At 39.8% G+C, this 12665-nt stretch overlaps 1 protein-coding gene across 1 annotated transcript; it reads right to left on the reverse strand.

The window, feature by feature from the left end:
- Positions 1-951: 951 nt before the first annotated feature.
- On the reverse strand, positions 952-12650 carry LOC117305045 (glycogen [starch] synthase, muscle-like). Its single transcript, XM_033789752.1, has 14 exons — positions 12282-12650; positions 11044-11225; positions 10370-10561; positions 9389-9580; positions 8784-8928; positions 7719-7836; positions 7293-7413; positions 6730-6896; positions 5698-5890; positions 4234-4360; positions 3529-3686; positions 2761-2862; positions 1850-1936; positions 952-1223 (listed from the first exon to the last, which is right to left on the reverse strand). Exons 1-14 carry the CDS (start codon positions 12487-12489, stop codon positions 1110-1112), a joined length of 2106 nt encoding a protein of 701 aa, XP_033645643.1. The 5' UTR covers positions 12490-12650; the 3' UTR covers positions 952-1109.
- Between the last annotated feature and the right edge of the window lie 15 nt (positions 12651-12665).

Raw genomic sequence — 12665 nt, forward strand, 5'->3', positions numbered from 1 at the left:
TAAGCTTACAAACCGGCGATATCTTTGGTTTTATTTTTATTATTCTGCGCATTATAGGCCTACTGGTCTAACTATCGTTATAAGAGTTTTATTTCATTTATTTATCCTTCGAGAAAGAATCTGCTAGGGTCGAAATGACAGACTATTAAATATTTTTTGCATCAATTATTTTTGCGAGAGCCAATGATTCTCAGAAAAGCGAACTTACTCGCTATACAAGCCTAGAGAAGATAAGGAAGTTTATAAGGAAGTTTAAGGAAGATAAGGAAGTTTAGGGAGGAAAATCCCAGGGAAAACTCACACCACATAGTGCCCTCGGTGGGATTCGAACCGGTGAAAGGGGAGGAAGGCACTTTGCATACCCGACTGCCAGTTTGAAATAGAACTTACAAATGGCACTCAGAGGCACTGGACCTGTTTTGGTAATTACTAAAAAAAAATATTTATTAGCATAAAAACTTATTTGATGACAAGCGGCGAAGAGCCGTTGATAGTATACAATAATTGTGAGAAACAAATCCCACTGAAGTAACATAGTTTTTGAGAAAGAGAGGTAATTTCTCACTAAAATAATTAAATCTGAGGAAGACTTCTGGTCTTAAGCCTTGCTCATGCATCTGAAAGCACACACATTTAAATCGAGGGTGTCTCTTTTTTTTCATTAAGTTTTTTGCAGTTTCGATGAGCCCAAAATTAAAAAAGGTTTGTTATTTTATGCATAAGTTGGGATGCACCACGTGAGAATACTGGTATTTGACAATTACCAATAGTGTCCAGCGTCTTTAAAGGCACTGATGGACACCTTTGGTAATTGTATAGTAACAAAATAAAAGAAAAACCAACCCTGTTGCAAAAATTGGTGTGCTTCCAGTATGCATAAAAAAAGGCTTCTGACGTCTTTTAGTATTTGAAAGAGAACAACCTCTTTCTCAAAAACTATTTTACTTCATAGAGGGAGCTGTTTCTCGCAATGTTTTATTTTATTCTATCAACAGCTCTCCATTGCTTGTTACCAAGTAAGTTTTATACTAACACCTATTAAGGGTAATTATCCAACGTGTCCAGTGCCTTTAAAGATGATGGATTCATGCAAAGGTCTTGATACTCATTTATTTTTCGTCTTCATCATCGTCTTCTTCTTCTTCAGTAGATGTGACAGGGGTTGATGCTCGGGAGCTGTTGGGAGAGGGTGGGGCTGAGGCTGGTCTTGGGTATCTCATCGTCTGAAAGAGAAACAGTTAGTCAACATTTGACTTTTAAATAATTATAAACGAAAAGGGAAACTTCTTTTTGATACTGGGTAAATATTAAATGCTCAGTTGGAAGAGCACCAGTACGTTTATCCGGAGGTCATTGGTTCGATTCCCATTCTTGTAAGTTTTATTTGTTCAACCCAAAATCACTTGCACTATACCCAGTCAGTTTCACTTGTGGTTTAACATTATTTGGTATATGAAACAAAAGTCGCATCCCCTTAAGGGTGATCCCCTGGCTGCTGCTTCCCAGGTTGTATCGTAATTTGAGTGTGATCCTTGGCTACACGGCAGTTAACGGTTGTATGGCTTTTGACTGGCACCCCTGAACAAACATTCTCGATTTTTAGGGCTAGATAGCTCAGTTGGTAGAGCCCCTGACTGTTAATCCGAAGGTGCTTTGTTCGAGTCCCACTCCACTCAATTTGTTTTGTTCAACCCAAATCAAATTTGACATTGTTAAACTGTTAATGTCTTGGAATCCAACTGCTTATACCGGTGTTGGGTTCCCTACACTTCCAGTCACAACAATTACCCAAAAACTGGACACACCCATAACAGGTGCCCTGCCCTTTTAAACTGATATGACTGCTTACCATTTGATCTCCATTGTTCCCGTACAGACTTTCAAATACTTCAGGATGAGTTTTGTGGAGAGCCAAGTAGCGAGCCTTCCTGTAATACTGAAAATGACAAATAGAGGGAGGAAGAAAATTACTGATCTTTCATCAAATTCTCAAGAGTGATTTACTTGAAACATTCCTTTGTTCTAACTTAATTTATTCCTTTAAACCATCTCAGCTACCTAAAGAGTAAACAGCATGTGCAACAAATATTCAAAGAACCATCTCTGCCCTCACATTTACCCTTGAGTTGGATGAGAGTAGCAATTATAGTAAAAGGCAATGGACACTATAGGTAATTGTCAAAGACTAGCCTTCACAGTTGGTGTATCTCAACATATGCATAAAATAACTAACATGTGAAAATTTGAGCTCAATCGGTCATCGAAGTTGCGAGATAATAATGAAAGAAAATAACCCTTAGTCACACGAAGTTGTGTGCGTTTAGATGGTTAATTTTGAGACCTCAAGTTCTAAACTTGAGGTCTCGAAATCAAATTCAGGGAAAATTACTTCTTTCTCGATAACTATGGCACTTCAGAGGGAGCCGTTTCTCACAATGTTTTATACCATCAACCTCTCCCCAAAAAAGGTTTTATGGCAATAATTATTTTGAGTAATTACCAACAGTGTCCACTGCCTTTAAGTGTCTTGCTCAGGGACACAAGTGTCACGACCGGGATTTGAACCCACACTCTGCTGAAAAGAAGCATCACAGCTTCAGTTTGATTATTATAGCTAAGTGTCTTGCTCAGGGACTCGGACCATCCCTCTGCTGAATAGAGACACAAGAGCTTGAGTTCAGAGCTCTTAACTGCTCCGCCACGCAATTTGTGAAATATAATTGATTTGTAACCTTCAGAACTTAAAGAGTAGTTACTTACAATTCCTAAGCTCTTCCAGTCGAGTAACTCACTAAGACGCTCAGTTCTGTTCCGCTGGAGGATTCTTTGCCGTCTTGAAAGCTGACAGAACTCATACATGAACTACAAACAAGAAAACAACTTAAAAATATCAGTCTTTGACCAAGGGTGGAAATAAAACAAAACAACAGTTACAAAGTTAATACAAAATGGAGTCTCACTTGTCACTTCAGGGCCTTATTTCATAGCTCTGCTTACTGCGCCTTAGAACACCCAGCAGGGTGAATACGTGTGCATGACAAGTATTATTATTATCATGTAAGAAAAGAATTGGCGTTTATGGAAGCTTGTGCGCGTGTGCTCTCTGCACTTCTAGGCATTTTTTCTTTACACAGCTAGCCACAGAAATTCGGTGCTTACACAGTAAGCAGAGAATGATGATCCTAAGCGCAGAGTTCGGCAGTGAGCAGAGCCAGAAAACAGGGCCCTGTCCACACATTTATTCATGGGCAATGTTCTGCCGCATCTTCTCATCCCTTCACTGTATCTGTTTCAAAGGCCAGTACTGTGAAATATTCTACATTTTCTTTTCTTCCCCCACCTCTTCCCCACCCCCTCCCCCCCCCCCTTACTGGTGTACAGCAAAAAGCAGACTGCCAGCTTAAGTTTCATGTCATATCTAACTGGTTCATGAACAACTGAACAACTTTTTTCTTCTTTGCACAATTGAACATCCGCAGATGGAGAGTGCGCGCAATTACTAGACACAAGCTTTTAGTGTTGACGTACCCTTGCCAATTGGTTGATAGATTCGTTGGGTGCTTTGAACTTTCTGTCGACGATGTAGATACCGTATGAAGTAGGATCGGCGACGTGTTGCTCCATGAAACAACCAAAACCAGAGAGGTTCGTTGAGACACTCGGAATTCCCATCACAGTGCACTCGGCTGTCACAAATGAGAATAAACTATAAATAATAGTAAACTTGCGGGTACAACCACGTAATAATTCTCTTTTAAGGGAGTGTTAGCTCTGAAAGTAGACGGGTTAGGTTCTCGACGCTCCGAACAGTATACTCTGCTCGTCTTCAGGAGAAAAAGACAAATGACCTTTATAACCAAAGCCTTTTCCACTCTATTCCCCAAGGATGCCCTGATCTGCCCTGGCAAATGGGCATACCCCGGGGAATAGCCACTTTGCCAATGAACACGGTGGGCCATTTTTTAAATTATTTTGTGCCGTGTTAATTACTGACGTACTGTATAAGGAAAACCGTGCAATTTCGGGGCATATTTGTGAGGATCATTGTATACTACTTTTAAAACATCTTTCTAACCATGTGCATTTCACAACAAACGGCTTCAAACGCTTTTCAAAGACCAACTTGCTTGATCCAGGGCACTGTGTTCCTTTTAAGCTAACAACCTCGGCCTAGAGATTGTTATGAGTTTGAAGTTTTGCTTAAAAGTCAAGAGTTGAAAGAATTTGATTTACCTGGTGTATACCCCCACGGTTCATAGTAGGATGGAAACACCCCAAGATGACATCCTCGGACAAACTCCTCGTAGTCACAAGCAAAGAGTGGGTTAGTAGCTGTCAAAAACTCTGGATGAAATATGATCTGTTAAAGGAAAGGTAGACGCTTGGTAATCACTCTTAGAATTAGAAGCAATAACACTTGTGACTTCCTCAAAGTACCATACCCTCTAACATGTCTAGGCTAGCATTTGGTGCATGGTTGTCTTCTGTTTGTATTGCTGGTATCACAAGGGTTGTTTTGTTCAAGTTGTGTTTGTTTAGATCTGGAAAACTTTTTTTACCAAAGTGTTGCTTAACAGTTCGTTGTTCAAGTTGTGTTTGTTTCATCTGGAAGACTTTCGTTACCGAAAGTTGTTGGACACTATTGGTAATTACTCAAAATAATTATTATCATAGAACCTTTCTTGATTACGAGTAATGGGGAGAGGTTGATGGTATAAAACATTGTGAGAAACAGCTCCCTCTGAAGTAACGTAGTTTTCGAGACAGAAGTAATTTTCCACGAATTTGATTTCGAGACCTCAAGTTTAGAATTTGAGGTCTCGAAATCAAGCATCAGAAAGCACACAACTTCGTGTGACAAGGGTGTTTTTTCTTTCATTATTATCTCGCAAATTCGACGACCGATTGAGCTCAAATTTTCACAGGTTTGTTATTTTATGCATATGTTGAGATACACCAAGTGACAAGACTGGTCTTTGACAATTACCAGTAGTGTCCACTGTCTTTAACATTTCCTTTTTCTTTTGTAGAGATAAAAAAAAAAATAGACAACAAAAACTAAAATTTGTTTTAAATGCTTTTCTTAAATTTTCATTCAGATCAAATTCATAAAAAACATGAAGAGAAAACCATAGATTGCCCTAGATTGCAGAGTGGGTTTTTAAAACCAAAGATAAATATATGTAAGCAGGCTTCGTGCTCACAAGCCTTCAGGCTCTCTCAAGCTTTCATGTTTTGAGCTCACAGTTCAGGTTATTTTTTAAAGGGAAGGTACACGTTTGGTAATTACTCCAAACAAATATTAACTTAAATATTAACTTAAAAACTGACTTGGTAACGAGCATTGGAGAGCTGTTGGTAATACAAAACATTGTTGGGAACGAATCCCTCTGAAGTAACAAAGTTTTTGAGAAAGAGGTAATTTCTCACTAAAATAATAAAAGACTTCTAGCTAGAAGTCTTTTATTCTTATCTGAAAGCCCACAAATTCGTCCATCAAGGGTGTTTTTTCTTTCATCATTTTCTTGCAACTTCGATGACCAATTGAGCCCAAATTTTCACAGGCTTGTTATTTTATGCATATGTTTAGATACACCAAGTGAGAAGACTGGTCTTTGACATTTACCAAACGTGTACCCTCCCTTTAAGCAGCCTATCACATCCCTGCAATAAGCCTGGTGTGTTTTTTTTACAAACCTTGACTCTGTCATGACTGCTGTTGAACAGACCGATTCTCCGAATGTGGTTTAAGATCGGGTCATTGGCGTCATTGTTGACGTTGTGCGTACAGACAGGAGGTAGACCAGGTCTTTGAGCTGCATAGATACATCGCTTCAGCTGCACCACATCGGACCGTTCCAATAACTTCTCAGGATCTGGCATATCACCTCTGCATTAAAAAAAAAGAATCAGGAAACTTGTTATAACCTTTCCAAAGGTGATATAAACAAAACAAACCATCCTGTAAAAATAAATATAAGTAGTTCTTATATATATGTATATTCTTTATCCCCGATGCAAATTTAACATCTATTATATCGTTGAGGGACCCGCTGCCAAAACATAGGATTCGAACTGCCTCTAGCTACCGGGCAACCTTGGTAGTCTAGTTGGTAAGACACTGCTCTAGAATTGCAAGGGTCGTGGGTTCAAATCCCACCCTAGTAACATGCCTGTGACATTTTTTTCACAGGACTCGGGAAAGTACAGAGTATACAGTGCTAACACACATCAGTGTATGGGTTAACACCAAAATTAATATTCTTTATCCCCGATGCAAATTTAACATCTATTATTGTTCTTATATGGTGCATTTCACAATAACCGTACCAATGCGCTTTACAAAAGTGCCCTGGTCATTTGGCCAAATATCTTCCTCATTTAGCTCCCGGGGGAGTATACAGCCCAGGGCTGCCAGGGCGCTCTAAAAACTTGTTCAAACACGACATCAACCTCTACCCACGCAGGTACCCATTTATACTCCAGGGTGAAGAGCAGCAATTATAGTCAAGTATCTTGCTCAAGGACACAAGTGTCACAACCGGGATTTTAACCACCAGAACTTAAACTTGATGCTCTAAACCACTCAGTTTCTGTAGATATGTTAGTGTTCTTGTCTTTGATTTTTAGTCCGGTTACTTTAACAGCTTGCATAATTCCAAAACCTTTGTTTTCAAGGAGCAAGATGACCACGTCATAGAAAAAAATTTTGAAAGTCCAAAAACTTACCTCAATATGGATTCAAATATCTTTTTTCCAATCTTGTCCTTGATTTTGGTTACGGTTTCTTTGAAGTGTTGGCTGATGGCTTGGCCTTGAAGCGACTCCACGTTGAAGTTATTGGTCTTAGTTGGGAAGATCAGAAACGCAACCACTGTAACGTCACTCTTACTGACCTAAAAAGAAAAACATAAAAAACTTTCAAAACGATCTTGGAGAAAAAGTTATATAAATCTTAATTTTAAAAGAATTTGACGCCAGCCAGAAGCAAAGGAAAGTTGGGTTGGCAAAGTGGTGATTTCACTTGCCTTCCACCTCTGGAACCCTGATTCAAATCCCACTAGGGTCACTAATTGGATTGGGTTTTCAGTCCCTACTTGACTGTGTTGGTAGTCCCTGGAATAATGCTCGGACAGTGTTTTCCTCCCACATTTGCTTTCATTGTCTTCTCTTCATGGGATTCCTGGCTCGTATAGTGATTAAGTTTGCTTCTCTGAGAATGCTTGGCTCACAACAAGAAAAAATAGTTTAAGAATAAAATAAGAATAAAAATTCTCAGATGATTGTTGTACCTGTAAGAGGTTGTTGAGTTTGACGAGTGACTCCAAGAACATATCTGCGCCTTTGTTGTGATATTCGTATCTTCCTGCTGTGAAGAAGTACAACGTCTTGTCCAAGTCAAAGTCGTAGTGTCTGATTGGAGAAAAGACAATAAAACCAAAGATGAAATATCTCGCATGAGTACAATTTTATAGTTTGAAGCTTTGCATGGTTTTTTAAATAAGAAATATCAAGTTAAATTGGTGGTACACAAGCATATTTAAATCTCTTTTGAAGTAGTTTTGGTACCGAAAAGAGCCAGTGTGGTCTTGACATTTCGAACAGTCCCACTCTGCTATTTTCAGAGCCAAAATGCACATAAACAATCCAAGGGGGTTGGTACATATCTGTTTTTCTATTTATTATTATTTTTTTAACCGAAGGCATCCTCAACTTACCCATGAAAATGGCCCCTCAAGAAGTCGTGAATTTTCTCTTTGGACTTTGCGTGAAGATTTTGAAACTCGTGCATAGCTTGAAACTTAACAACGTTGAGGCCATTGGGGAGAACAAGATCTGCGAACAGAAAGAAAGACAAAATCATCAATGATATGAAATAAGAAAAGGTTGGCATACTCATAGGTAAAGTTGGTCCCTTGTGTTGATAAAAAATAACCCAGTTAGTGCTTATCAAAAAGAGAAGGGGTTCGCCCCAGTGTTGCTGGTTTGATTGGCAACATTTTGCGCCACAGCACCTTGTAAACCATTACATGGTGCTATGTAAAGTAATTGGTCCAATTCTTCAGCTCCATAATACCTTACAGAAAAATACTGAATGCTGAAGCGCCTTGAGCGTCACTGAGTGACGAATATGAGTGCAACATTAGAATACAATACAATACAATTTTTTTTTTATATATCGCCATTTGATCAAGACCACAGGCTTGTGATGAACAGAGAAACAAATAAACAATGAGACAAAATGAGACAGGTGTGATTTCAGATGCTTCTTGAAAATATGAAGTGAATCAGCAGAGTGCAGAGATGTGGGGGGAGACTATTCCAAAGTTTAGGGGCGGCAAAAGAGAAGAATTTTTCAGCAGCTGAAGCAAGAGATCTGTGGTTTATTTGGTTTTCAACAAGACGGGTAGTGTTGTTTGATGACCGCAAGCCGACTCTTCCAGGAGTGTGTTTTGGCGACCCCTACCAAAAACTGTTTCGGTTGTTGGTCATTGGTTCTGCTGTTCAGACTGAACGATAACCGAGTTGTGAGCTCGGTTACCGGTTTTGGTTATGACGTCAGAAACAGTTTTTGGTTGGGGTCGCCAAAACGCACTCCTGGGGTGTGCAAAACCAAGCAAAATTTTAAATATGCTGGGCCCAGATCATTGAGGCATTTGTAAACGAAGCACAGGGTTTTATAAGAAGCCAGTATTACTAAGTCTTCAAGTACTACCAAGTATCTTCCCTGTTACATCAATTTTATTTCCTTATGATGGACTGAAGTCATCACGCTAAATTACCAGGCTCTCTCTTGAGTAGATGACGACTTTCTTCAGCTGTAATATTTGAGACAGTTGTAAAGACGTGAGCCATGCTTGCCGCGGCTCGCTCCATACAGTATCGATGGTAGATCCCTCGATCACCGGCCTCCTTGTCAAGGTTGAACTATAAACATAGAGATTGTAAAATGTGGCGTTATTAGTGCAACAAAGGTCACACTTTTAAAAGATGGTATTAAAGACACTGGACACTATTGATAATTGTCAAAGACCAGTTTTTTCACTTGGTGTATCTCAACAAATGCATACAAAAAAAAACTGTGAAAAATTGAGCTCAATCGGTCGTCGAAGTTGCGAGATAACAATAAAGGAAAAAACACCCTTGTCACACGAAGTTGTGTGCTTCAGATGCTTGATTTCGGGACCTCAAATTCTAAATCTGAGGTCTTGAAATCAAATTCTCCAAAACTATGTTACTTCAGAGGGAGCCGTTTTTCACAATGTTTTTATACCATCAACCTCTCCCCATTACTCGTTACCAAGTAAGGTTTTATGCTAACAATTATTTTGAGTAATTACCAATAGTGTCCACCCTAGATCTGACAGGAATTCCTTTTAAATCTTACATGGCTGAGGTTGTTGTAGAAATCAGCATTTCCAGCACACAGATATCTCCCCAGGAGAGTGGCATGTGTTGTGAAGATCGTTGAGCAATCGATGTGTTTAAGACGACACAGCATCAGACCGACGCCCGACAACCACTCATGGAAATGAGTAATGATCAATGGACTTTCAGTCGGTTCAAACTGCTTCCGGAACTGACATGGAAGAATTATAGAAAATTCAGAAGTTAAAGCAGGCCTGGTACTTCATGGAGGCAACGAAGGCGATTGCCTCTATGCCCCCTGGCACCCTTGAAATGCTCTAGTAGAAATTTACAATCTCCTCGTAGGGTACCCTTCCTTTACCAAGGAGAAAATGCCTTGGTGCCCTTGCCCTTTCAAAAACAAAACGTACAGGCCTGTTAAAGGATATTTGAAGTATGCCTGGGGTCGATTTCACAAAGAACTAAGATTGATAGAAGCAAAGTGTGATGTTACAACAGGCTTGGACTTTCATCTTTGAAAGGGCAACGCCATTTTCAGTTCACAGAGGGCACTTTTTGTTGGTTCAACCTGCCTCCGGAACTGACATGAAAGAATTGTAGACCCACAGTATGTTTTAAAAGGATTTTGGAAGTACGCCTAGGGTCGATTTGACAAAGAACTTAGATTGATCGGTTGTTACAACACGCCAGGAATTTTATCTTAGAAAGAGAGCAAGGCTATTTTTCATTTTCATTCACAGTATTGGTCTTGGTGCCCCTTAGAAGTATTCATATAATAAATTTTTCAAGTGCCCTTTGAGAGCTGAGCATGTCCCTGGGGAATAAGGCAACCTTTTTCACAATATGATCGCTTTACCCCCAGTCTGACCTCGCAAATGGGCATGCATGTACCCCAGGAAATAGCCACCCCTGTTCCAGAGTAGGGTAAGCGATAAAACCCTCAGGTATTCTTGAAACAAGCAACCGGAACCCTGTGGAATTATGGAGTTTTGGAACTTACATCAGAAATGAACCAAGAACAGAGGTTTCCAAAGATGACAGCATCATTTGACTCCTTGTCCGTCCAAGGAATCCCGATACGGCTGAGGTCAAACAGATCCTTCTTCCAGTGGTCCACATACTGCGCCCCCGAGCCGATGTCAAAGAGAACTACGCTTGGGTAGCCATCTATCAACCAGCGGCCATAAAAGACCTGTGAAGGAAGCAGACAAAACAGATACAGTACCTTCGTCTGTTGGTCAAATTTAAGCACAAAATATTGATCACTCAGTGCCAGTTGGGTCATTATAGCGCCCTCTTATAACATCTTCAAAACTTTGCAAAAAATAGTTAATGGCCTGATGTTTCGCCCCTAGCAGAGTCTTGCTCGAAGGCTACAGAAACACTCTGCTAGAGTTGAAACATCAGATTCAGACCATTTACTGTTCATTTTGGCCTTAAAACATTGGGCATTTTGGTTGGACGATAAAATACACCACAAGAGGGCAGTATAACTGGTGCAGGAAAGTTTTCGAGTAAAGCTGTGTCTGAAACCAAACGGCGACTCCGGCTACAGCTATGGCTAGATCGCGCACTTCTGCCTATTCTTGTACACTGGCAGACACACTAATCTAGCCGTAGCTGTAGCCGAAGTCCCCATTTAACAACAAAACAGATCTCAGCAATTATTCTTACCTTAATTCCCTTCTTCCTCATGCCTTCCATTGCTCCTTTAATCAGCTCATTCTCAGGTTCCATCAGCTCGACTTCCATCTTGACAGTGGACTCGTTGTATGGTCCGAGCATGATCAGCTGGTCCCCTAGTTCCTCCATTGTTACTGCAGCCTTTGTGCGGATTACCGTGTAGATGCCACCAACTGCAAGAAAGTAATGGATAGCGTTACTGTTGAGTTAATGTGAATGGCACAAATTGTTACAATAATTAATATTCAGAAAATAGAATTAGCTGATTGCAAACTGCTCACAAACTAAAAAGGACCTAAGTATTGTTTGATATTAATGTACAAAAAATAACTTGATGCCCTGACCTTTCGACCCTAGCAGAGTCTTTCTCGAGGCTAAAAGTCAGGTGATTAACTATTTTTGTTTGCAACAATGTCATGTAACATTCAATGGGTGCGTTCATTTAGCTTCCCTGGGTCAACCCCGGTGTGTGGCGTTTTTTTCTTCTAGGACGAATGTGGGTAATTATCTGCACATGTTCGTCCTGGAAAAAGATAACGCCACGCACCGGGGTCACCCGGGGATGCTAAACGAACGCACCCAATGAAAGTATCTTGGTTATTTTATATTATTAGGGCCTATATAAAAACTATATACTATTAGTATTACCACGGTTTTAAAACAATTAAATAGTAGGAGAGTAGTAGTTGCGATAACGTAACCCTCCTGCCGACGGCGGCAGCCGTCGGCAGGAGGGTTACGTTATCGCAACTAGAGAGAAAGTTATTCAATCAAAATCTAAAAAGTACAAGTGTAAAATAAAATGGATATTTATTTAAACAAAAAGGCCTAATATAAACAAATAATCATGATAATAACTGTTCGAACTTTATTCGAAAGTTATTTTCAATATTTATAAAAAAAAAATTATGAGAAAAAAAGACCTAGCTGCCTTATCAATATAAATATATTGCATTGGGGGGCCATTGGCAATCAAACTGCTATTCCAACCAAAAAGGGATCACCTTAATTAATGCGAACAATAGTTAAGATTAATTAATGGCCGGAGTGACACAATAACTTGAAGAATTGAACAGGAATATGAACAGGTAAAACACATTTGTAATAATAGTAATTGTTTTGTTATTAATATTATTTTGACTTGTACTTTTTTAAGTTTTGTGGGCGGGGGGATTTCTAATCTAATTCACTTTCAAAGTTTCATGCAGATTTCTATGAAGGAATCTGACCTTTATTAGCAACTTCCCAAGCGATCTCAAATACCCATCGATTCTCTTGCGCTGCCGTCTGTCCCCGGTCCATTTCCATCCCCATGATTTCATCCAACTGCTGGTCCAAGCCTCCCAGAGTCCGCTGAATCTTCGACGAGGATGCGGGTCGAGGCATCGTCGGCTGGTAGGTCCGAAAAGCAGACTTACTCTCGGGCGGGGAGGCCATATTTTGTTGGATGAATGTCGCTTATAAACAGTGAGAGCTTGCTGAGTTAAGTGATGAAGTTTGACAATGCAAAACAAAGTTTACCAACATTTATTGTTGTTTATAAATTTAGTCTACTCATTCTCTCGAATGCCGAGACGGCGGATTACGTGTGTTTTTGATGCAGACTGTTTTTT

This window comes from Asterias rubens, chromosome 22, assembly GCF_902459465.1.
Source record: "Asterias rubens chromosome 22, eAstRub1.3, whole genome shotgun sequence".
Classification (NCBI taxonomy): Eukaryota; Metazoa; Echinodermata; class Asteroidea; order Forcipulatida; family Asteriidae; genus Asterias; species Asterias rubens.